General features: G+C 57.4%; 1 protein-coding gene across 1 annotated transcript; it reads left to right on the top strand.

The window, feature by feature from the left end:
* The first annotated feature begins 229 nt into the window (after positions 1-229).
* KCNQ4 (potassium voltage-gated channel subfamily Q member 4) lies at positions 230-25787 on the top strand. Its single transcript, XM_028485021.2, has 15 exons — positions 230-291; positions 1587-1677; positions 2334-2460; positions 2668-2843; positions 3475-3600; positions 4011-4121; positions 4313-4408; positions 7383-7471; positions 9214-9375; positions 16171-16391; positions 18119-18218; positions 20404-20535; positions 22815-22944; positions 23519-23710; positions 25499-25787. The coding sequence occupies exons 1-15, from the start codon at positions 230-232 to the stop codon at positions 25565-25567; spliced, it is 1884 nt and encodes a 627-aa protein (XP_028340822.2). The 3' UTR covers positions 25568-25787.

Genomic DNA, 25787 nt, shown 5'->3' with positions numbered 1-25787 from the left:
CACCTCTCCCTATGCCTTACGTCTTTGCTGACTCAGCTCCTGCCTGGAACTGGCACAGGAGGCCTCCTCTTCCTCACTCATTCAACCAAAACCTTTTACTGACATCTACCACCTACGTCCTCCCCCCTGGGGCATGTGCTGGGCTGCAGCCCTATACCTGCCCTCCACGCAGGCTGGGAGCCCTGTCCAGGGAGGTGTAAGTGGGCCAGGGTGGAGCCATGCCCTTCCCATGTCCCACCCCATCCCCCCGTCAGCCCCCACTTTACGGATGCTGAGACTGGCTCAGAGAAGGTAGGTGACTTTTCCAGGGTCACACACACAGCAGGACTGGAATTTGAACCCGGGTCTCTCTGACTCGGAGCCCATGCCCCTGCCGCGATGAAATATGAACACAAATAAAGCGCCATAGACAGTGACTTGGGAGGCAAGCACTGGGAGGGGGCGTTCTGAGGGAACAGTGGGATGGGGGCATCCCAGCAGGAGCATTGGGGCGAGGGGAGGCTGAGCAGCATCTCATCAGGCTCCAATGGTGAGTCGTTTCAGGCAGAATGCAATGTCAGCAGTCCCAGGTGGGGACACTCTGGGAACACTTTGGAGAGGCTGTAGGTCTGTGCGTTTCCAGAGAAGCCCATTCCCTCTGGAGTCTCTTCCAGGAGCAACACCCCCATCAAAAGGAGGAGTGCTTCCGGGAGGCCAGCCTTGTTCCCTTTTGCCGCATCTGCAGCCTGTGCCCCACATCCTGTCTTCCCTCACATATTCACATTCTCCCTGAGTCCAGCAGCTTCTCTCCTCACGCCCTTTCCCCTCTTCCCATCCACTGGGGAGTTGGAAACCCTGGCTCTAATCTCACCCCTGTCCTGGACCTCCTGGGTGACCTTGGGTGAATCCCTTTCCTCCTCTGGGCCTCAGTTTCCTCATGTGTGCAATTAGGGTTGAGGGAAGTGTCGGATGAGTTGTATTCTAAAGTTCCTTCCATTTCTAACCATCTGGTTCTGGGCCACTCAGTAGCTTCCAACTGCCCTCCGGGAAGTTCCAGGCCTCGATGGCATGGCTCCCTGCTGCCTGATTGCCCTCCACACACCCTCTCCCCCTCTGCATGTTCCCTCCCTACCTGTCTTCCGCAATCCCCTTTCCTTCCCTAGCTGTCTCAGTATTTAATTCCATAAGAACCCACGAAGGCAGAGGCAATTGTCCTCATTCTGCAGGTGAAACCATGCTTCTGCCATCTCGGAATTCATAGGGAAGGGGGGATTCCTGGGTCCCTCCCTCAGCCAGCCCAGACAGACCTACCACCCACAGCTCAGTGACCACCTCTGTGAGCAGCAGCTGCATCAAGGGCAGTTGAGAGGGCTGTAAGGTGTCTGTGGGCTCAGCAGCCTCCTGGAGCTTGGGGGCTTCTCCCTTTTGTGTCCAGCACCAAGCCACAGCTCCAGGGAACCCTGATTCTTAGTCTGCTTTCCGGATGATTCTTCCCAAATGAAGCTTCCCTCCTCCTCTGACTCTGACTCTGCAGCCCCCTGCCAGAGGCTCCTTGGCTGCCCTGTCCATCCAGCAGTCTAACCCTCTCCTTCATGCTGCTATTGCAGATTTTTGCTGGTCTTCAGCTGCCTGGTGCTGTCCGTGCTGTCCACTATCCAGGAGCACCAGGAACTTGCCAACGAGTGTCTCCTTATCTTGGTGAGTGCCAGAGTTTGGGTCTGAGGGAGGCTGTGTCGGGGTAGCACCTCTGGTCTGAGGGTGAAGGTGGAGTGAGGCTTCTCATACCATGGCTCAGAGAGTGGCTTGCTGTGCTGTGTTCTCTGACCTGGTGGCTGCCCCTCTCTGGGCTTCATCCCTTGCTTTATAGCAGGTGTTGGGAGAGCTCCCACCTCTATGCCAGGGCTTATGATGGGCCCAGAGGAGAGCCACTCCTTCTCAGGATCAAAACTGCTAACACCACCCCGGTGTGATGGGGGTTTTCCCCCTAACGGGAAGCACCTTGGAGGGTCACAGTGACAGACAACCAACCACCCCTTATGTCACCTGGTCAGGGTTACAGAGGCTGGGATGGCTGGGAGGGGGAGGGTGGGATGAGGAGAAGAAAAACCCAGACGGCTCATGGGGACAGCAAGGGAGGACAGATGTGGGCTTTCAGTCTCTTTGGAAGACATGGAAGAAGCCACTTCCTTCTGGAATCCTCCTCAGGTCCATCCAGGTGTAAGAACCTCCAGGAGAGGTGGTCTGAGGAAATCCTAGTACCCCTAACCCGGGGACTCCGGGCTGGGTGGGTGCTGTGTGACCTAGACCCCGGTCCTGAAGAGTGGGGACCAGAACTCAGGCCCCTGGTCCCACAGGAATTCGTGATGATCGTGGTGTTTGGTCTGGAGTACATCATCCGCATCTGGTCCGCTGGATGCTGCTGCCGCTACCGAGGATGGCAGGGCCGTTTCCGCTTTGCCAGAAAACCCTTCTGTGTCATCGGTAATGGGCCTACCCAGCCCCGCCTGACTCTTGACCCCAAGCCCCAGGGTTAACACCCTGACCCCAGGACCCTGGCTGCTGACACAGACTCAACAGACCTTCTCAATCGCCCCCTCGGCCCCAGGAACCCCCAACCTTGGGTCCAGGCACGGGGTAGGTTGGCTCCCCGGCGCTGGCCATGACCTCGCCCGCTCTCCGCCCCTGCAGACTTCATCGTGTTCGTGGCCTCGGTGGCTGTCATCGCCGCCGGCACGCAGGGCAACATCTTTGCCACGTCTGCGTTGCGCAGCATGCGCTTTCTGCAGATCCTGCGCATGGTGCGCATGGACCGCCGCGGCGGCACCTGGAAGCTGCTGGGCTCGGTGGTCTATGCTCACAGCAAGGTGAGGCCGGGCGTGTCCGGGGGCGTGTCCGGGGCGGAGCTGGTGTGGCAGCTGGAGGGGCGGGGCCGAGCGGAGGTGGGGTCGTGGTAGGGGAGACCAGGGACCCAGCGCGGGCGAGGCCACAGGGGCTACCTCGGGGGGCGGGGTCTGGAGGGGAGGTCAGGACCAGGCCAGGAGGCGGGGCCTGAAGGGCAGGGCTTGAGAGTCTCAATTGGAAGCTTCCGGGTTTGGGGGTCTATGCTTGCAGCGAAGTGGGGAGCTGGAGCGGGGTCTGAGGGTGGGGCTGGGGCGGGAGAGGATGTGGGGCGGGATGGAAGCCTGAAAGTGGGGCTTGGGGGGCGGTGCAAGATGGGCTTGTGGGCGGAGGTCTGAGCGTGGAACCTGGAGGGTCAAGGGCAGGGCCGGGCCGTGCTCTGAGGTTTTGTGAGGGCCTCGCTCTTCCTTGAAGGCGGGGCAGGGTCTCCTTGAAGGGAGTTGCTGAGAAAGAAAGGCAGGCAGAGCCACCTCCAGGGACTTCCGAGAGGTGGGTACACTTATCCCCTTTCAGAACGCCTCCCATAGGCCATTCTGGGAGCCGTCCACCTCCCCACCTGTGCCAGGTGTGTGGTCTCATCCCTTGCTGACCCCACAGGAGCTGATCACCGCCTGGTATATCGGGTTCCTGGTGCTCATCTTCGCCTCCTTCCTGGTCTATCTGGCTGAGAAGGACGCCAACTCCGACTTCTCCTCCTACGCCGACTCGCTCTGGTGGGGGACGGTGCGTGAGGGTCTGTGCAGGGCCGCCCTTCTCCCTGGGACCCTCCCCGGCCTGATCATCGTGACCCCGACCTAGGGGCCTGTCCCTGTCCTCTCGACTAAGGCTGGGACCTTCGTGACCAGCCTCTGTGTTAGTTCTCCAACTTCCCCAGTGGACCAGCATGTGACCCCATCTAGTTCCCTACATCAAGCCCTTGTGACCTGTACCCCTCTCCCCCACCAGCACGGGGGAGGGGGAGAATCCATTTATGCCTCTCACCAGCCCCCGTGACAAGTCCTTGTGACTAGTCCCTGTGGGCAACCATGAAGGCCCCCTCCCTTGTGATCAGGCTCCCACCTCCCTGTGACCCAACAAGCTCCTGTGGGTGGCCCCCGTAACCAGCCCGACAGGTAACCTGTTTGTGTCCCCAGATTACACTGACGACCATTGGCTATGGTGACAAGACGCCACACACGTGGCTGGGCAGGGTCCTGGCTGCTGGCTTCGCCTTACTAGGCGTCTCCTTCTTTGCCTTGCCTGCTGTGAGTCCCCCTCCACTTAGGATGGCCCAGCCCTGGGCGGGGGCGTCCTGGGGACAGATCCTGCTTAAACCCCGTCCAGCATTTGCATGGGTGGTGGCGGGCCCCTCAGATGGGCAGCGGTGGGGGCACCTTTGCTGCCTTTTGTTGTCCCCGCCATCACCATATTCCCCGAACCATGCCTGTCATCCTAGGGCATCCTTGGCTCCGGCTTTGCCCTGAAGGTGCAGGAGCAGCACAGGCAGAAGCACTTTGAGAAGCGGAGGATGCCAGCAGCCAACCTCATCCAGGTACAGGACGCCTAGGAAGCCCCGAACTGAACTGGTGTGTCAGCTCTGTATGGTGACCCTTGTGTCCCAGCTTCACATCTATGACTCCACTTTGAAGCTCAGAGAGATGTGACTTTTCTGGGGTCACATGCCAAGTCAGGGACAGAGCTAGGACGCTGGCTAAGATTGTCAGAAATTTCTCCCTGCACCACATGCCCAGTTCAGGGCTAGCCAGAGCTGTCCCATGGACCCACTGCAACCCCAACTCGACATGGCCTGAAGTGGAGTGGAGACTGGACAAGAGGCCCTAGGTCCCTAGTGGAAACCCAGTCCTGCCACCCATCAGCTGTGCAGTTATCAGTAAGCCTGTTCTACTCCCAACACCTTAATTCACCCCGCAAGCACTCCCACAAGTGAATGTTGTAGCTACAAACCGAGAGAAACACCTTGAAAGAAAGAAATGGTTCTCTGAAGAGCATTTTACAGGGGACCTGGCCTGATCTGACCTTAAAGGGGAACTCAGGGATGACTACACTGGGAAACTGACACTTGAGCAGAGAGCTGGAGGATGGGTAGGAGTTAACTAGGTGAAGAGGTGAGGGGGAAGCCTTCGAGGTAAGGGAACAGCATGTGCAATGATCCCGTGGTAAGAGGGAGCAGGGTGTGTTTGATGAACAGGAAGGAAGCTAGTTGAGACTGGAACAGAAAGCTCAAGGAGGAGTGTACAGTGGAAGGGTTTGGATAAGTGGGCGAGGCCTAGAGCTGAGGGCCAGAGAGAGGAATTTAACATTTTCCTAAGAACAAAGAGGATCCATTAACAGGTATGGAGCAGGAGGAAGGGGTGACATGATCAGATATGTGTTTTGAAAAGTGGTGAGTGGATTGGAGGGTGACCTGGGTGTGTGGGGGGAGCAGATAAGAGGCTCTGGGAACAGTCTGGGTGAGGCGGGGTGGCGGGTGACTTGGACTAGGGTAGCAACAGATGAGATGGAAAGAAATAGGCAGATTCAGCATACTTGGGAGGTGAAATTAGTGACATCAGGAGTGAGGGAGAGGGAGATGGCAGGGTGACTGGCTTGCCTGACTGGATGGTTGATGACCTTCCTCACTGGAGGGGGACCAGACTTGGGGCACGAGGAGTGTGAGTTTGGCTGGAGCATGCAGAGTCTGAGGGGCCTCTGAGCCCCTGAGGGGGGATGTGGAGGAGGCCACTGATGTACTGGTGTGCAGCCGAGGTGAGGAATGTGCTGGGCCTTGCGTGCAGATGATAATGAAGTGCTTGCCCGGTGGGGAGAGGAAAGAAGGAGAAGAGAAGATGGTCCAGAACTGGGCTTTAAGGAACCTCAGCATTTCGTGGCTGGGTGGGCAGAGTTGAGACAGCCAAGGAGGCAGAGAAGGAACGGCCAGACGGGTGGGAAAAAAGCAGGAATGTGTGGGCTCAGTTTCCCCCACTGTCTGAGGCATTCCGACGGGGCACGGGCTGAGGCAAGACTGATTTTTTTGTGACTCCGTGACTCAGCCTTGTGCAAGAGAAACCTCTTCGAGAAATAGTTCAGGGAACATATGCACAGCCTGCCTCGGCCTGCTCCCCAGCTGGACATGCTCTGACCCCCCAGCTCAGGTCTGACTCAATGCCCCCTTATCTTTCCTCCTCGGGGTGGAACCCCCCTCCCATCTCTGCTATCTCCAGCCACCAGCCCAACCTTTCCTTCTTAGCATCCCTTGGGGCACAATGGCTGCTGTTCCCTGGGAGCTGGCCTTCCGAGGGGCATTGTAGGGGCAGGCGGCTGGCACTGGCCGGGCTGAGAGACAGCTGGTATTGTGGTGCCCATAATTAATGAGACAGCTCTGGCAGCTGCTCCCCAGCCCAAGCCAGGGGCCTAGGCAAGCAGGAAGTAAAAATATTCCTGTCTTGGGAGGGTGCCTGGCCAGTGAGGTCAGCAGTGGGCTGTCCCTTAAGGACAAGAGGCACCCGAAGAAGGGTCCAGTTCTGCTTCCTCCTGCCCAGCACCTCCCATGCCTTCCTGCCCTCGCTGATCACCCCACTCTCAGTCCCTACCTGGCTCTTCTCTTTACCTGGGGGGAGAGGGACTGTCCTTCCTCTTGTCTGACCGTCATCCCTCCTGCTGCAGAGGAAACCCTGCAACTTCATGGATGCTGAGGGGTTGGTAGGTGATGCTGTTTCCTCCTCTCGTCAATCCCATGGGCAGTGACAGGCAGCTGGGAAGGAGGGGGTGGGGTTATTATTAGTAACAATGGTTTATTCAGTCAGTGTTCATTCCCCAAACATTTGCAGAGCACCCATCAGGTGCCAGAGGATACAGTGCTGACCAAGACGCAGCTTACAGTCTAAAGGGAGAGAAAGACATTAATCAAATACACAATGAATAGATATTTATCAGCTGTGGTAACAGGAGATAACAGGAGTGTTTAAAGTGTTGGTCACTTTGTTATAAAGCAGAAACTAACACACCATTGTAAAGCAATTATACTCCAATAAAGATGTTAAAAGATAAAAAGGGGGAACTTGGTATTAAGTGCCTACTATGTGCCATGCACTGCACTTGGCATTTAATATACTTTTGCCCATTTAGTCCTCACAACACTCTGTTAGGTAAGTAGTATTATGTCCATTTCACAGATGAGGAACCTGAGGCTCTGCACATTTACTTAATTTGCCCACATGAGTAGGTGGCAAAGCTGGGATTGGAAACCCACTTCTACCTGATGACAAAACTGCAGCTCTTAACTCCCATGCTCCAAGGCCTCTGGCTCTGATGCTGCCTGTGCGTCACCTTGGGGAAGTCTTTTCTCTCCAGGCCTCCTTCTAGCCCTGCTGGTGGCTATGGAGTTGGAACTGGCCTCTGGCTCTGAGTACCCTTCAACTGGCCTGAGGACTGGGTTCTTTTGGGGGCAGAGGGCTGGTGGGGGGCTGAGACGCCTCTCTGATGCCTTGTCCCCCACCACCTCCTTCCCCTTTCTTCCACACCACCAGGCTGCATGGCGCCTGTACTCCACCGACACGAGCCGGGCCTACCTGACAGCCACTTGGTACTACTATGACAGCATCCTCCCGTCCTTCAGGTAGTTCCTACTGCAGGGGGAAGGGGAGGTGGGTGGCTGGTAGTAATGCCCCTTGGGGACAAATGGCTGGGACTCAAGCCTGGATGGGGGCAAAGGGGTGACAGCTCCCATGGGAGCATCTGGGGCTGGCTCTGTAGATCCTATGTCACCCAGAGCCTGGAACGTCCTCTCTCCCACTCTGCTATGCCAGGGAACGCAGTGACGCTGGACACAGGGCATGGGGTGGAACCCGGCCCTGCTGGCTGAGCCCTGGGTCCTGGGGTGTTGGCAGGCCACATGCTCACCCAGAGTTGTTGCCACTCAGGGCAGTGGCCCAGGCAGCTCACTCCCCACAGTCTTGAGTTGGGGGCAGTGTTAGCACTCGCCAGCCTGGCGTATTGCAGCTGGGTAGAGACGGCGTGGTGTGGGCAAGAACGTGTGTGCCATGTTGGGTACAGGCACCCACCCCAGCACCCCCATGCGTAACTGATCTTACTGTCCCAGGCAAGCAGCCTTAAGGGCCCAGAAGTGGGTTCGCCCCACTGGCCCAGGCTGGGGTAAGACTGCACGGGGGTGGCTCCACACAGGGGACCATTAATAGCATCACCAGGGTTCGTGTGGCCAGGTGCCTGGCCAGGCCCTGAGGCAGGAATGAAGACCTTGGAGAGCGGCTCAGTCCCGTGGGCAGGCGGGCAGTGAGCAAGGCGGGGCCAGGCTGCTGCGCTCAGCATTTTTGCCGGTGCCTTTTTTGCCTCATTAGTTCTCCGAGAGCAGCTGTTGCGTGATCGCACTCACCCCCACACCTGGCTGCCCCCATCCCCGCCACCTCTTAGCCCCAGGGGCTTTCCAGGGGAGGAGCAGGAGAGAAGGGGCTGGGAAGGAGGGGCTCCCAGAATCACACTGGTTCCCCCCATCTCTCCACCTGGCAGAGGCAAGCTCCCACCTTAGAGACAGGGATGGTGGTTAGATTAGAAGGAGCCATCCTTTCTAGAAGTAGTCCTAAGGACTCAAGGCCAGGCCTTGGGGAGTGGGGCAGGGGCTGGTTTGTTAGAAATATGATGTGTGTGATGGGGAGGAAAGATTTGGGGAGGTGGTCTTGGGTCCTCTGGAAAGAGGAACAGAGCTTGGTTTGGAAATTCTGGGTCCACTGATCCTCCTTTTCCCTGGACCTCAGTTTCCTCATGCATACAATAGACAAAGAGGACAAAGAGGGGAGATATCCTTCTTGGGTTATAGAAACAAGAAATGGCCTGAGAGTTAAGAAGAAGCTGAGCCCTCAATCTAGTCTCCAAGAGCCCAGCGGCAAGAGTGAATGCTGCAGGAGAAGGAAGCTGGGCTGCCCTATCAAGTCTCCCTCCTCAGCCTCAGTTTCCCCCTAAAATCCAGTCAGATCTGGAGGGCGAGGATTTTAGGGCTGCCGCTGGCCTCCGGGTGGGCACAGCTCCACGTCCAGGTGCTCGGCTTGCTGAGCACAGAGTGAGGTGGATTTGAGCTCCCACCTGCCCCCTTGGGAGGGTGCCCTCGAGTGGCGCCCATCCTGCACAGTCATACTTGGCACCTTGAGGGTTTCCCAGGAGCTGAGTATAGGGAGAGAGGGAGGAAGGCTAGTCTCCCACCCCGACCCCTGCCCACGCGGGCCTGGGGTGTTTGCCGAGCACCTCCAGAGAGGCAGGGCCTGGCAAGATCTGTCAGGAGCTCAGTGCCCTCGGGTGAGGGGGTGGTGCCAGGGCCCTGCCTGCTGCTGACGGTGCCCTGTCCTGCAGAGAGCTGGCCCTCTTGTTTGAGCACGTGCAACGGGCCCGCAACGGGGGCCTACGGCCCCTGGAGGTGCGGCGGGCGCCAGTACCCGACGGAGCGCCCTCCCGTTACCCGCCCGTTGCCACCTGCCACCGGCCGGGCAGCACCTCCTTCTGCCCTGGGGAAAGGTAGGGGCCCCCCGGGGCTGCCACCTCCTCTTGCTTCTCCTCCTCCTCTTCCATTCTCTGTCTCATCCTCTCTCAGACCTGCCTCCAGCCGCTTTGTGGGTGTCTGGGCCTGTGCTGGGGACTCCCAGGCCTTGTCATGAGGCCTGGACCAGTTGTCATCAGAGGGTCTGACGGTACAGAATGAGGGTCTCTCTGGAGAGGCCAGAGTGGACTCATCATTTTGTCACCTTGGGTTCCAAGGGTCTGAGTGGGGGAGATGTCCACACCATCCTTTCCCATCACCTCCTCCATTCATTCCATTGTCCTCTTTCTTTCTCTGTTTCCACGTCCCCCTCACTCTTCCATCCCTGCACTCCCATCCCTCCCGGGAAGCTGGAGAGAGGAGGAGGCCACTGGCCACAGGTGCTTACGGCTCAGGTAATCGTGGACACCATACTGGGGTGTGAGGGCAGGGACCCCCCCCTCCCGCAGCATGTTCCTCTAGAAGGGGCTTGACGCTGAACTCGCCTCTTGGGAACGAGATGCCACCTGGAAAGAGAGCTCTGTGACTAAGAACTGCTGTAGGGCCTATGTAAACTCAACCAATGACTAATGCTCTTGTCTTGTGCAAGCCTTGTCCACAGCTTTGCTAATCCCAGAGGGTCCTCCTGGGATTCTCCCACAATGCCTTTCTTCCTTACAGAGGGACATTTTGCTGTCCCAACAGTCTCTTTCCCCTTGACCTGCCTCTCCTGGAGCTTTTGCATCTTGAAAGAAGAACAAAGAAAGAACAATGCTTACCCTCACGTAAATGTTCGTAAATAGTGGAATTTCAGGCATATTTGGTTAAGGGAGGCCCACTAACTCACAATATGGGAAAGCGGCTTCTCCTGTAGAGGTGTAGCTTTGAGGTCAAGGATTCAATCCCCCTGCCACCACAGTCACCCCCTGTTGCCTACCCATCTCTTTGTTTTGTCTCATCTTTACATATCATCCCTGAATCAGCCAGGTGGACATCTGGGTCTTGAGCCTTAGGTGTGATTCTGAGTCCCAGGCCCAGAACAAGGGAGGGGAGACGAGGTGAGCCACTCGGGGATCAGAAGGTGGAGGTGCAGTGAAAGCCTCTGCTGCCTGGTGCTGCGTGTCCTTGAGAAAGTCATCAAGCTACTCTGAGCCTCTGGGTTCTGGGCAGAAAATCAGCAGTTTTTAGGCTGATCAGGGGCTCTGGGTTCTCTGGGTTTCTGGGCTAAAAGGGCCTGGGGAACAGGGAGGAGGGGGTTCTGGTGCAGAGGATGCTGGGAGCAGGATTCCTTTTCCGGTCTCAGTGAGGGCACTTCTGGCCAGGGGCTGAACAGGAAGTAGGTAGAGAGGGAGAGCCCCTCCAGGTCTCTGGGGGGAGGGGAAGCATGATTGGCCAGGGTAGGCTGGGAGTTCACTGGAAGAGGGTCCACAGTGCAGCCCCACTTGTATTCTTTGTCACTATCTGAATGTCCTACAGTGTTATCCCCACACCCACTCAACCACAGCTGACAGGTAGAAACTCAGAAGTTTTGGCATTTGAGCACCACGGCCCACGGCCTGAGCCAGGGCTCTCTGTAGCTTCAGTTCCCTCTCGTCTCACTCTGCCTGAGTAGGAAGACACTGAAAATGGAGATTATCCTGGACTCCAGCACCGGTACCACCCACCCCCGCAGCTGCTCTGAGTCTCTGGCCCCCCGAGGCCTAGGAACAGATGACTGCTGAGAGCTCGGCCATCACTAACTCCCAGCCTGTGTCTGTCTGCCCTGCAGTGTCTGTGTGGCTGGGGCTTATGGTGCTGGTGGTGGAGTGTCCCTTCTTCCCAGGGACGCCAGGGGGCTGAGCTGGGACTTCAGGAGATCAGGCACCAGCCTCGGGCCAAATGGCCATATCCTTAATCTTGGCTCTCTGGGCCCTGTGGGGTGGGTGCCCAAGACAGGACCACCCCCGCAAACACACACACACACACACACACCCCTGGTTGGCCACACCTTTAGTGGTGCTTGTGGGTGGATCCAGGCTGAGTACGTTCCCAGGAGTACAAGGGGCAGGACTTCCTGAGGGGTGGCATTGCCAGGGCCAGCACCTCTCTCTGTGGGTCTTGTGATGAGGTGCTAAGACAGTGGTTCTCAGAGCATGGTCCACTGACTCCCTGCATCTGCATCCCATGGGACATTTGTTCAAAATGCAGAGATACTGGACCTCTCCCCAAGCCCACGGAATGAGCATCTCTGGAGAAGAGGCACAGAATTCTGCATATTTAACGTGCTCCCCATGAGATCCTTATGCAAAGCTGGAGAACCTCTGCATTCTGGGCATGTGGGCTGCAGGATGATTTGAGCTGGGGGGTCCTTCTCTCCCACCAGCCACAGGAGGCCAGCCCCATCCTGGCAGCTCCCCATGCTCTGCCCACCTGCCTCCTTCCCACTAACCTCTGTTTGTGTCTTGTTCTCAACTTTCCAGCCAGATGTTTAGTAATAAGCGGAGTTTCTTTCGGATCCACGCCAGCTGGAGACCGAGGTACCCCCTCGCCTGCTCCTCCTGTTCCCTCTCCTCCTTGCCCCACCCAGTTCTGGGGCTGGAGAGGGGGACAGGATGGGCCAAAGACAAGGTGCATGTGCCTGCCGCCTGCCATCTGCCTTGGGGCCCTGATGAGCCCCTCGCCTTCCTGGGGATGCCTCTGCCAGGTCTGGTGCCCAGTCTGCCAGGTCTGGTGCCCAGTCGCCAGGAGGGACACGTACAGGAGCCTTGGGATGAGTTCTGGCTCTGCCGCTGACCCCCCTGCGTGATCTTGGCCAAATTGTTTCCCTTCTCTGGACCTCAGTTTCCCATCTATGGAATGGGCAGATTGAACTAGAGGCTCTCTCAGGGTCCTTCCCAGTCTGACTTTTGCCGGGCCTTTAGCTTCCTGGCTCCCCACTGACCCCCTAGATCCTAGCAGATGCCTGAAGGAGCTGGGATTGGCACCTCCTTCGCTAACTCCAGAGTCCAGTTCTTTAGCTGCCTCATTTAGCCACTACATCCCTTGGTACCTGCCCTGTGCCAGGCCCTGCACTAGGAACACAATGATGAATAAAACATTGTGCCTAGAGAGCTGCAAAGAGTAACTGCTATCCTGTGGGATGAGCACAAGTAAAGGCAGAAGCAGAGGGCCTGTGGAGCTTGGGTCAGGCATTGCACCCGGAGAAGGCCCCCAAAGGAGTGGGTGTGAGGGAGGGCCTACCAGGCCAAGGAAGCGGCGCGCACCAAGGGGAGGGGGTGAGAGAGCGCGCGGCTTTGGCAAGGAACAGGCAGCCCAGCGTGGAGGTCGGGAGCTAAGGCTGGGTCACGAAGAACCCAAGGGCCCCGTGTGAGCTTTATCCTGTTGGCACTGCCTGGCAGCTTGGGCTTACAGAGTCCTGGGTTTCCCAAAGTGCCTCAGGAGCCTTGTGGATCAGGGGACCCATGAGGAGGAGATGGGTGACGGAGCTCCTGGCTGCTCTACCAAGAAGCAGTGTTTCTTAGAAACATGGGTTCTGGATCTGAGCCTGGCTAGGGGACCTCGGGCATAAGCCCTCTGTGTCTCCGTTTCCTCCCATGTAAAATGCGGACGATCGTAGGGTCTGCTTCCGTTCAAACTGTGCCTGGCTCAGAGGAAGTGCTATATAAATGTCGGCCTCATGCAGTTTGGTATGTTATGATATGAGCTTGGAAACCATGGCTGTAGGACACGGGCACATGCTGGAGGATAAAGCCGAGGAGTCTCTGGGTCAGATCTGCCCCTTTGCAAGATTCCTTGGGATGTGTGGGTGTGGTGGGCAGGAAGGGCGAGGCCAGGGTGGAGAGGCCAGCCACGTGCTGTTTCCCACTCCTGAAGAGAGGGGCTGTATGCAGCACCAGAAGGGGTAGGCTGCCTCCCCCCACGCCTCCACCGCCGAGCGTGGCCTTCTTTACGGACTTCGATGAAGTCCGTAAAGAAATCCCTGTGGGAGTGAGCACAGGGCTGGGTCCAGCAGAGCAGTCAGAGGGCAGCCAGTGCCCCGAGCTTACCCTCTCGCACAGGGAAGCCCCAGTCAAGCCCACACATCTGGCCCCCAGACACCAACAGACGCTGCAGTCGGTTTCTCACTGGCACCATTGATGTTTTGGGTCAGAAAATTCTTGATTGTTGGGGGCTGTCACATGCATTGTTCATCATGTTTAGCTGCGTTCCTGGCCTCTACCTAGATGCTAGGAGCACCCCCCGGAGTGACAACCAAAAATGTCTCCAGCCAAATGTCCTCTGGTGAGCAAAACAGCCCCCACCTGAGTATCACTGCCTGAGACCCTCTCCTGGCGGCTTGTCCCAGAGAAAGAACATAGTCTCTGCAGTCACAGAAAACTGGGTTCCAGGCCTCGTTCCATCCAGAGGAGCTCTATGACCTGGAAGCCGAGTCACCCCCTTCCATATCTGTAAAATAGGGGTGGTAACTCTGGAGCCCGCCACCTGAAGTGGCTGAGCGCTGAAAAGGCTCAGGCAGTCAGAGAGGACCTTGTGTGTTCTGAGGAGCCGGGGAGGGAAGCTCTTTCGATGTCCACTGTCTGCCAGGTTTCTTTCCATTTTCTTTGAGCTTTTAGGCTCCAAAGAGGCTGACATGAGCCATTTTCTGGGTGCTGCCCAAGGAGCTGGAATCCAGGGCCGCCCATGGGAAAACAGTGCCTTGTTACCTTGAAGAGGAGCCCAGGGTCTCTGGCTGGCTAGAAGGTTACAGAACCCCACAAACCATGCTGGAAGCTCCTTCAGCCATCACAGAATCAGAGCTGGAGAGGGACCTTTCAAGACCTCTAGGGCAAGCCCCCACCCCCTTCCTTTATCAGTCCTGCTGAGTGCAAACTCAGTCTTGCTTGCACACTTCTCGTGACAGGGAGGTCACCCCCTTCCCCCAGAACACCATTGGAGTGATGTGCCGGTCACAGAGGTCCAGGGTTCTGGGCCCTTGGCTGAGTGTCAGGGCCTTCTCCACCCCCCTCTCTTCCTCTGCCCCTTGGAAGAGTGGAGGACAGAAGGAGGGGCTGCACGGATGGGGTTGGGGGGTGCTTGCCAGCATGAAGAGAGCCTGAAGTAATAGCTCTGCGGAGGAAAGTTTGGGAGAGCCAACCTCAAACTTTGGTTGGAATCTTTGGGATGCTGGATTGCAGGGGCCGCCCTGTCCTTCTCTTCTGGTATCTTCAGGGCTCCCATCCTTGACCTGTAACCTCTCCCCTCTGGGCAGAGGTTCCTACCCCTAAGGATGGCCCTACATCCCAGTTGCCTTCCTGAAGGCACCTGCTGAAGGTGCCCCTGGTTTCGAGGTCTCCCTCACCTCAGCACCTTGGCTCTGTACTCTGTCCCCCATGCCCTGGGCATGGAGGACCATGGCTCCCACTCTGCCCTGAAACCAGAATCTGTCCTCTCCTCAACCCTGGATCTGAAAGTCCCAGAGACTAGGTGACACAGTGTCCTCCCCCAGCCCCGGCCCCATCTCAGAATTCCTCCCAGACTGGCTGGTGCTCTCCTGAGCCAGGGCCCCGGACCTCTGGGGTGGAAGGGCCCCAAACGTGTCTGAAGGGGGGCCCTTCAAGTGGCAAGCCACAGCAGGGAGGCAGTGGTGACACCACAGGCCATGGGATGGGGATGTTTGCATAGGTCCTATTCAGACAGCGACAACGTGGTCCTTGAACCTCTTGGACACAGAGTTACTCTACCAGGTATTGGTTAAGCAGGGCCTGTCACGGGGAACCTGAGGCCTCCCCTCACCTGTCTTCCTCCAAGATTTGGGGAATGGGTGAGGAGTTCGGGTACGGGAAGGGAAGTCTGAGTACACACACAGATACGCACACATGTGTTCACACATACACAGAGATGTAGATGCTGTTGAACTGCAGACTCAGGAGGCTGGGGGGGGTCACATGAGCAGGATGTCAGTCTGGGTGGGCAGAGCTCAGGCAGGGGAGACCACAGAAGAACAGGTTATAGACCTTCACTGGGAGGAGGGGCACCAGGCATGGCCTGGGCATACCTGTGGGCCCATGCTGGGCCAAGAACCCCAGCAGGCCAGTGCACCGCACACCTCCAGGGGCACCATTCTCACTGAAGTCTGAGTGACGGAGACTTTGGAATTTTGCAGTGCACTGCCTGTACAACTGTACCAGGTCCTAAAGCCCTGACCTGACCAGTGTGGGGTCAGATAGCTCCAGCGGTGGGCAAAGGAGGAAAATATAAATTGACACGTGTATACACATGCCGACGTAGGTACACACACTGGCACCTGTGTGCATGCACGCACACACCCTACACATACACATGCCCTCAACTCCACGCAGATCGCCCCTGTGTACAGGGAGGAGCTGGGGGCCTAACTCAGTGTGCGTGGCCAGGTGAGCTTCTCCATCCCTCAGCAGCCTGTCTGTCCCCAAAGGGGTCACCACCTCCACACACCCACCTGCCTGGGCCAGGCCCAGCTCCCCAGTCCCCCTGTCTGTCTCTGACTCCCTTCTTGGGTTTCTGTCACTCTTTCCACTCTGACATCTGTCTCCTGTGTACCCCTTATCTGTCTGGGCAACAAGGGGTGGGAGGTCGGAGTGGGGAGGGGAGTTGTTCAGACTGACCCTGGATCAGCTTCTCATAAGAGTCAGGGCCCCCCTCACCACACCCTTGTCCCATCCCAGGGAGTCTCCCCTTGGTGGAGAATCAGCCCCAGTAGCTGCCCCCAAGCCCTAAGTCAGCAGTGTCCCCACTCGCACCGGCCCCCAGCTCCGGCTAACTCGGCTCTCTCCCCGCCACCCGACCTGCTGTGCCAGCAGCCGGATGGGTATCAAAGACCGCATCCGCATGGGCAGCTCCCAGCGGCGGACAGGCCCCTCCAAGCAGCACCTAGCACCTCCACCGATGCCCACTTCCCCGAGCAGCGAGCAGGTGGGGGAGGCCAGCAGCCCCACCAAGGTGCAGAAGAGCTGGAGCTTCAACGACCGCACCCGCTTCCGGGCCTCCCTGAGACTCAAACCCCGCGCCTCCACTGAGGGTGAGCCCCTGCGGGTCTGGGGCCAGGACCTGCTGAGGGTGGCAGGGCAGACACAGAGTCTGGGCTGGGGGTGGAAACAACTTGGTTCTAGCCCCAGCTTTGCAGCAGGTTGACTATCTTTGGGCACCAGTCTTCTGGTCTGTAAAATGGGCATCATAATACCTGCTTTGCTGATGCTCCAGACAGTTTGAGAATCAGAGGAGAATGTAGAGGTGGCATTTGGTAGTGGTTAGGAGCACAGGCTTTGGAGCCAGGCTGCCTGGGTTTGAATCCTGGCTTTGTCACTTATCTTGGGCAGGTAACCTAATCTCCCTGGGCCTCATTTTCCACATCTATAACATGGGGACAAGAAGCATATCTACTTCATAGGATTGTTGTGAGGATTAAATGAGATTATCCACAGTAGGTGAACAGAAGAGTTCTGGAATATAGTAAGTGCCCCACAAAAGCTAGAAGTATTATAAACATGCTCTGGAGGGAGCAGGAAGCCATCCTTGCTGAACTGAGCCCTGACTGTGTACAGCCCCATGCTGGATTATCTCGTTTACTTCTCTCAACAACCCTGGGAAGTAGGGTCTGTCTCTATCCCCATTTTATGGATGTGGAGACTGAGCTCTCTCAGCTAGTGAGTGGTAGAGCTGGTATCCTCAACCACGTCTGTCCAGCTCCCTGGCCCACACTCCCCACCCTGGCCCTCTGTGCCAGCCCAGCCTGGGGACGTGAGGCTGTGAACCTGGTGGGGTTGCTTTTAACTGGTTAGAGAGGTCACTTTTTTGAGTTCGAGCTCTGCTCCTGACTTGCACCGTGACCTAGGTAGGATACTGCCCCTTTCTGTGCCTGGGTGTCTTCTTCTGGAAAACAAGACGGTTGGACCAAGTCCCCTGGAAGACTTCTCCCAGCTTTGACCTGCTTCAGGGCCCTGGGTGGGAAAAGGAGTTGGGGCGGGGGGGGTAGACGAGGATGGAGGTTGGGGACGGGAACCTCGGAGGGAGGGGACCCAGCCATGCTGCCTCTGTCTGTGCTGTATCAGCCCCCAACACGCTGCTGGCTGACCGCTTGGACAGCCCTTTCCTGGAAAGTTACAGAACCCCACAAACCAGTCTTTGGGAGGTGCTGGAAGTCTGGGCATGGCTGGTGCCCGGGGCCTCCCCTTCCCCGCCAAGAAGCTGCCTGGCCTGCTGACCCTCCTGCCCCTGTGAGGCCAGGATAGCATTACCTGTCTGTGCAGTGCAGGGCACCAGCCTCGGAGAAGCTGTTTCTCTCATGGGGGCGGGAGGGAGAATGACTTGGTTTAGGGGCTTCGTCAGTAGCAGAGCTGGGGGTGGGACCCAGTCCCTTGATCGGCTCCTGGCTGAAGGATGAGGCTGTGTGTGCAATTATGTGCGGAGGCCTCGAGCCCCTTGTCTTTGGGGCTCACTGGCCTGCGTGGCGGGACAGGTGGGACTTCCTCTAGGGCTGTGTGCAGTTTACCCCGGGCCAGACCAGATGTGCCTTAAGGCAGCTCCTGCTCACTGGCCACGGGGCAGATGGGCATGCAGCAAGCTGAGGTTCTCACTCTGGGTAGGACAGCCAGGGGGGCAGGAACCTGGTCTGCTTTGTGCCCCCAGGAAGGTTCTGGGCCCTTCCCGAGGCTCTGTCTCCCTCTCCGTACCTCTAAGGGTGGTGCTAGGGGTTGGGAATGGCCCCTTCTGCTGCCACCACCTGTCCCCCTGCCCCCGACTTTTCAGAGGGCCCCTCGGAGGAAGTGGCAGAGGAGAAGAGCTACCAGTGTGAACTCACAGTGGACGACATCATGCCCGCTGTGAAGACGGTCATCCGCTCTGTCAGGTGAGACTGAGGCTGGAGGTGGGCCACCCACCGCTGCTCCCCATCTGGGGCCTGCCCTCATGGCCAGGCCTGGCCTAGCTCCCAGCACGCCAGCTGCCGCCTGCCTGGTATCCTCAGTGGAAGGCGGGTGGGGTGGAGAGGTGGCATAGGGCTCCCAGCAGGGTTTGCGCAGACTCATCGCGTCTGGACGGCTGGCCGGGGGTGGCGGTGGGCACCGCTGCTCATCAAGGCCCCTCTGCTCACACCTGCGGTGTCCTCTCTGCTTCTCTCCCCTTCCTCTCTCTTACTTTATATCAGGCTCTCTTCTCTTTATTTCTCTCTCCCTAGCTGGTATCGGCATCTGCCTGTTTCTCCCTGGGTCTCCGTCTTACATGCAGTTTTGCTCCATCTCTGTGTCTCAGTCTCATCCTCCTCTTGCCTCTGTGACTCAGACTTACTGTCTCTCCTTGGGTGTCTTGACCTCTGCCTGTCTGTTTTCCCCAGGACTTCCTCCAGAGCAGTGTTTTTCAAACCACAGGTCACAACCGTTTGAAATCAACTTAATGAAATCAATTTAGTGGGCCATGGTCAACATTAAAAAAAAAAAAAAGAATAGAAAGTATCAGAGTGCATCCCTCATAGTAAGAATAAAAATGTTTACGAAACTTCTATTTCAGTTGTGTGTGTGCATGTGTGTGTCTGTGTATACTAGCTTCTGTAAACTGTATTTCTTATGGTGGGTCTTGGTCAAAAAGTTTGAAGGCCCCTGCCCTACTGGCTTTACTGGCTGTCTTGCTCAACAATTCAGGGGGGGGGCCAGAGTCTCCTGAGCCTTTTAGCCATACAGCCAGGGATCTGGCCCCAAGCTCCTTGGAATGGAGCTCTGGCCTAGTCTCTGTCTCCGTCTCCACCCTGCTGCTCCAGCTTCACCCCTAGGGCTTCTAGACTCACCCCCTCTCCTCCCTGCCTCATGCACCTGCCTAACCCTTTTAAATCAGTCAGCTGGATACCCTCCTCCCAGAGAGTCTGAGGCGTCTCCCCACCCCCTTTTTACACATCCTGTCTCTCCCCTCCAAGTGCCCAGCTTCTGGAACACAACGCCTGAGCTGCCCCCTGGCTCAGGTCAGCTCTCCTTGATGCCTCACACCCAGCATGCCCCAATCCTGTTCCTCCTCCCATGTCCCCATGTCAGGCAGTGGCACCGCCATCCACCCTGTGCCCAAGCCACAGGAGTCATGCTGGACTCAGACTCAGAAGCCTTTCAGTCCTCTCTCCTGCACTGCTCAGAGCTGTCCTGTGTCTCCAGCCCACTGCCCTCTCCCGGCTCTTCCCCTGCAGTGGGTCTTCCCACCCGGGACTCTGCCCAGCCGGGGCATCCTCCACACAGTCGTGCAGAGGATGGTTATGCTGAAGCAGAGGAAGCCACACGGCCGTCCCCACTGCCCCGACCTCCCAGGGCCCCCAGTCGCCGGGGATTCAGAGCTCTTCAGAGTACCCCCCTCAGCCCCGCCACACATACACACACCTCCCCCCTGCCTCCCATGGATTAACCCTTTTCCTTCACATCCTGTTCCAGCTACTCTGAACTGACTCTCACTCACACATCTCCTTGCCTGTCTGTGTCCAGAAAGCCTCCCTTCATTCCCCTCCTCTTGCCCTGGGACTGCAAAGTATCACTCTTAAGACTTGTCCCCTGACCTCCCCACCCAAGCTCTCCCTTCTCATGGTCCCCAGTCCTCTTTCTCCGTTCCTTGACATGACCCTTGTCACCCCATAATTGTCTGTGTCCTCTCCGTCTCCCACCCCAGACCAGTGTTCCTGAGGCCAGGGGTTGGATCTGATGCCCTTTTGGGTGCCCAGGGTCCAGCACAGCAGTGCTAACAGGCATATGCAAAAGTGTCTTCCCCTAAGCTGTCATCAGCAACAGTGTTCACAGATGCCTACCTTGTGTCCCACCCAGCAGAGAGAAACCAGGCCCAGTCCCTGCCCTCCCAGGTGACTGCAGATACAGGCACATTAAAGAATACCAAACAAACTTAGGGGGCCGGGGTAGGAGCGCGGTGGGTAGGTAGGCAGGCTGGACACCCAGCAGTGGCTGTTTGTGGTGGCCCAAGCAGGAGCTGCCCTCGTGCTGGACAAGGTAGCAAAGGACGGAGAGGGGGCTGGAAAAGAATCCCTGTCCTCTGAGACCCCCCTCCCCCGACAGGATCCTGAAGTTCCTGGTAGCCAAAAGGAAATTCAAGGAGACGCTACGACCGTACGACGTGAAGGACGTCATCGAGCAGTACTCAGCAGGGCACCTGGACATGCTGGGCCGGATCAAGAGTCTGCAGGCCCGGTGGGTGAGCCGGCCTCCGACGGGGGAGGGGGGCAGGGCGGCCGCGGCACCAACCCCCGCACGAGGTCCGCTGGAGCCCCTCTGCCGGCTCCCGAACGGAGCCCCGAGCGCCCCCTAGGGGCCGCTGCAGGAGCTGGAGTTTCTGGCCTGCAGCGCGCTGCAGCCAGAGCCCGCACCTGTTATTGAACCTGAAGAAACGCCAAGCCGCAGGTCCTCCCTGCGAACCCTACTGACCTGCTTGCCTCGGGAACGTCTTTAGATGACTGTATTCTCGTCCTGAAGTAACAGGCTTAAGATAACCAGTGACTTCCCATCTCCTAAGGGAATAGGCAAATTGTCCTCAATGCTGCTCACCTCTTGCCTCTGGAATCCTCCAGCACCTCTTCTCTCCACCCAGCGTATAGGAAGATTCTCACACCAAGACCCCAATCACCTACAACTCGCCCTTTTCCTCTTGTGGCTTGCATTCTCACTGCCCATTCATTTGTTCTCTCAAGAAATAGTTATTGGGCATTTATTTGTTACTTACCAGACAGTGGGGATATGGTAGAAGCAAATGGCTCCTCCCTCATGGAGCTTTCATGCCAGCGGAAGGAGAACAGATGATAGTAAGTGAAACTAGAATATGTCAGATGATGATAAAGGCTAAGGAGAAAAATAAGGGTTAGGGTGTTGGGATTTGTGATTTTTAAATAGGCGAGAAGGTGACATTTGAGGAAAAAAAAATTGAAGGTGAGGCAAACAGTCCCGTGGTTGTTGTTTAAATAAAGAGTTTCCAGAGGGAACAGCAAGTGCAAAGGGTTTGAGATGGGCAGGTGCCTGGGGTGATGATTTAGGAACAGCAAGCAGCCCAGTGCGCCTGTCCTGGCATGAGGGAAGCAGGAGATGAGGTTAGAAGGCTAATGGCACTTAGACTATATAAAGCCCTGTAGGCCACTGCAAAGATGTTGGCGTTCATCAGAGTAAGATGCAAGCATTGGAGGGCCTTGAGCAAAGGACTGATGAAATCTGAGGTATATTTTAAAAGGATCACCCTGGATGCTGTGTTGAGAATGGCCTATAAGGGGCTAGGGTGGAAGCAGGGAGACCGGTGAGGGAGCTACTTCAGACATCCAGGCAAGAGATGATGGGGACTTGGACCAGGTGCAGCAGTTGAGGTGGGGAGAAATGGTCATAGTCTCGATATATTTTGAAGGTAGAGCTGACAGGGTTTTTGGACGGGGTGTAAGAGAAAAAAAGAGAGAGAGGGGGGGAGAGAATCAAGGATAAAGCCAAGGTTTTGGCTTGAGCAAGAGGAAAAAAGTTGCTGTTTATTGACATGGGTGAAGTCAATGAGTGGAGCAAGTTTTGATCAGGAAAGTTGGGACATGTTGGGTTTGTGATGCCCATCAGACATCTAAATGGAGTGTTGATCTGGCAGAGGAGTGTGGAGTTTGGAGGAGAGGTGTAGGCTGGAGATACAGATTTGGTGTCAGCAGTGTATAGAGGAATTGAAAATCTGGAACTGAAGACATCAGTTAGCGAGTGAGAGTAAATAGAAAAAAAGAAGTCCCAGGAATGAGCCTTGGGTCCTGCAATGTTTAGAGGTTGTGGAGATAAAGGAGGAACCAGCAAAGGAGACTGAGAAGGAGCGGTGAGTGAGGTAGGAGGAGAACTGGGTGAGGCTGATGTTTGGGAGTCCAGATGAAGAACATGCAGGAAGAAGGGGTGATCAGATGTGCTGAGGGTCAACTGCTAACAGGTCAAGTATAATGAGAATCAAATTTAACAACGTGGAGGTCATTTGGGAACTTGACAACAGTAGTTTTGGTGAAATGGTGGGAATGAAAGCCTGATTGGGGAGGTTTTGGAGAGGAAGGAAGGAGAGACATTGAAGATAGTGGGTAGAGATAACACTTTCAAGAATTTTGCTATAAAGAGTAGAAAAATAACGTGCATCCAGCTCCAACCTTGTCCCCCTTATAACTCACATTCCCACTTTTGTCTCTCCCTCTACCCAGTTCACCGTTGCCTGCCTGTCCTCCCGTCAAGCAGCTGTTTTACTTGTCATGCTTGCGTGTGGTGCCTTTGCTCGCCTGGTTGGAAAACCCTCAAAGTAGCGGCCGGGTACCTCCGTTTAACTCGGCCTCCATTTGGCAGATCAAACCGGCCCCTCCCTCAGATTGCCTGCTCCCACCTTGCAGGATGTCTCTCTCCCTTTTCAGCAGGCAAACTCGAATTCTAGTAGGAGAGAGTTGTGGCGAGTGCCTGGGCCCTTTGACAGTTCCCTTTCCCCACAGGGTGGACCAGATTGTCGGCCGGAGCCCCGGGGACCGGAAGGCCCGGGAGAAGGGCGACAAAGGGCCCTCCGACACGGAGGCGGTGGATGAAATCACTATGATGGGACGCGTGGTCAAGGTGGAGAAGCAGGTGAGTGTCGGAGGGAGTTTCGCTGGTGTGGTGGAGCTAGTCGTCGACCGAGAAGCTCTGGAAGGCCCCCGGGTCAAGCCCAAGGGGAGGGTGCGTTTCTCAGAGCAGCCCAGAGCACCCGCGGGGCAGGCATCCCCTGCCCGACCGACCCCGCCCCACAGATAAGCCCCGCCTCCCAGGAGGCCCGCCCACTCCTGCTAAACAACCCGATAAACCCACCCTCTCCGGCCAAGCCCCGCCCTAGGTTGCTAGCGTCTCAGATAAGCCCGTCGAAGTCCCACCTACTTCATTTGACCCCCCTCCTCACTTGTCTCCGTCGATCACCCGGACTATCCCAACCAATCACAACTAAATTTCGTTCGTGGGGGGCGGGGCGGGGAATAAACCCCAGGTTCCCAGCTTCGTTCCGCCCTCCGGCCAAGCTCCGCCTTTCCTGTCGCACCCCCTCCCGGAGGAGCCTCGTATCCCAGATGTGACCCTCCCCGGGCAAGCCCCGCCTCCCAGCCGCGTCCCGCCCCCAAGTCCCGCCTCCAGTCCCGGCCAGGCCCCGCTTCCAGCCGCGCCCCGCCCCCAGGTGCAGTCCATCGAGCACAAGCTGGACCTGCTGTTGGGCTTTTACTCGCGCTGCCTGCGCTCTGGCACCTCGGCCAGCCTGGGCACCGTGCAAGTGCCACTCTTCGACCCCGACATCACCTCCGACTACCACAGCCCTGTGGACCACGAGGACATCTCCGTCTCCGCACAGACGCTCAGCATCTCCCGCTCGGTCAGCACCAACATGGACTGAGGGGCTTCTCAGGGGCGGGGTAGCACACGGCCAGCCCCTCGGCCTGGCGCTCGGACCCGCCCTCTGAGGCCGCCGGACTCCTCTCTTACTTGAACTCGCTCCCTCGTGGGGAGAGAGGCCACACGCAGTATTGAGCTGCCTGGGTGGGCGAGATACCCGATGTGGGTGCCAGCGACCCGCCCCACCTCAGGAGCGTGAGATGCCAGGCCGCACGGAGGGCAGCAGCGGCGGCTGTCCCGCGGCCTCTGGGCCCCCCAGTGCCCTGCCCGTTCCATCAAGGCCCGACACGGTCCGCCGGGCAGGGGCACTGCTCCGGGAGTGGGAGCGGGGCGCTGGGGCCCTGGGCCCTGACTCAGCTTCCAGCTATGCAAGGTGAGGTCTTTGGCCCGCCCTTTGGACAGAGCAGGGAAGCCTTCCCGCCAAGTCCCCGCCCCACTTGGGGGTGGGCCCACGGTGCCCACACAGGTACCCACAAGCACAGGACCCTGCCTCAAGGCAGGTGGGCACCATATATGCAAACTATGTTAAATATGCAACTTTGGGGACCCCCATGGGGTCCCTTTGCCCCTCCCCCACTGGGAGAGGGGCCCCCAGCAGTAGCTGGTCTCAGGCTGCTTGGCTGTGACCCCCATTCCTGTTCTTTGGCTTATCAAGTGCTCACCTCCCAGCATGGGGCCTGTTTCTCCCTTGCCTCCCAAAGGGCAGTGTCTGGGCCTTCCTTCCCATTTGCAGGTGTCCCCTCCCAGGGCCTCCCTCTTCCTAACAATGTTCACTCCCCTCTGGCCCTAGACACCTTTGACAGCACAAGTTCTGTGTTCTCCCCCCAGCCTCCCACAGACCGTGCTCCCACGGTCACACAAACATGTCCCTACAGTTTCCCCAGACATGCAGGAAGTCTCTCACACTCGCGCTGACACACACAATTACCCACACTTGGAGACTTGAGCACAGAGCCACTCAACCTTTCCTGGGCCTCTGCAGCTGAGGCCAGTGGGCTGGCCTTGCAGGGCAATGTCCACTCCTACCAACTACATCCAGGCAGGAGAGGGAGCTCTGACGTGACTCCAGGTCTCCAGAACTTTACCAGCTCCCCTTTCCTCAAGAAGATCTACTCCTCACAGGTCCAGGAGCCCTAACTGCTGCCTCTGCCTGCCCCCAAGGGCCCTCCTTAGCGTCCCCACAGCACAACTCAGGCCTAGGCCTCTGGGGCCTGGACAGCACTGGAAAGACCACAGGCCCTTCCGCAGGGTGGTTATCAGGCCCACTTCCATCTAGGCTTGACCTCTTCCTAGTTACTCTAACTCACTCCCAGAGAGAATAATAAGGCATCTAGCGAGTACCATTCGTCAGGCACCAACTGTGCATATGGCGCTCACATGCACTGTTTCCCCTCGTTCCATACTCCACTTTTCACTTCAGTTGGCAGCCCCCATACCGCATAAGCTCCCATCCACTCCAGGCCCCCAGCACCTCTTTGGTGTCCCTACCCCTTTGTCCCTCTTCTGCAAAGCCAGTGCAGGTGGCAGGAGGGTGATGGGTAGTGGACCAATGGTGACCCTTTGTGGAGCACCAGGGAATAAGGGGCTCAGGCCCAGCTGCCTGCATCTCATGACTGGGGACCTGCATGCACCAGCGCCAGGGTTGGGGTTGGATCTTCCTCAGCCCCATGGTGCCCAGCCTCTGCCCCCACGTGCCCTCTGCATGTGACCGTCATGCCCTGGATGGAGCCTATCCTGGCTCACCTCACCTGCACTGCACTGTCCCCAGAGAGCCACACCTCCGCCCCCTGAGAGACAGAGCTGTGGAGAGGGGCAGGAGAATGGGATTACCCTCTGACCAAAGGAGACTTGGGAAGAAGCCCTTCCTGCTTCCAGGATCAAGGTTCCCCACCAACCCGGTTCTCGGATATGCAAGTACCTCACTTTGTTAACTTATTAACTTATTGATTTCATTAAAGTTTTCAGCAGGAGGTGGTTGGTCTTGGCTGTTCTGCCTGTGGAGTGGGGCATCTGGTCTGGGGGTGGGGATGAGGAGATTTGGAAGGCAGCTATGCTCA

This window comes from Physeter macrocephalus, unplaced genomic scaffold, assembly GCF_002837175.3.
Source record: "Physeter macrocephalus isolate SW-GA unplaced genomic scaffold, ASM283717v5 random_331, whole genome shotgun sequence".
Classification (NCBI taxonomy): domain Eukaryota; kingdom Metazoa; phylum Chordata; class Mammalia; order Artiodactyla; family Physeteridae; genus Physeter; species Physeter macrocephalus.
This window is presented reverse-complemented; position numbering and strand designations above follow the sequence as displayed.

Bases quoted from the DNA above. Each gene is read 5' to 3' on its own strand.
- KCNQ4 (XM_028485021.2), top strand. From the start codon at position 230: ATGTCCCACCCCATCCCCCCGTCAGCCCCCACTTTACGGATGCTGAGA. The intron at 4,122-4,312 runs GTGAGTCCCCCT...CTGTCATCCTAG, and splicing joins CCTTCTTTGCCTTGCCTGCT to GGCATCCTTGGCTCCGGCTT. The intron at 9,376-16,170 runs GTAGGGGCCCCC...CTGCTGTGCCAG, and splicing joins TCCTTCTGCCCTGGGGAAAG to CAGCCGGATGGGTATCAAAG.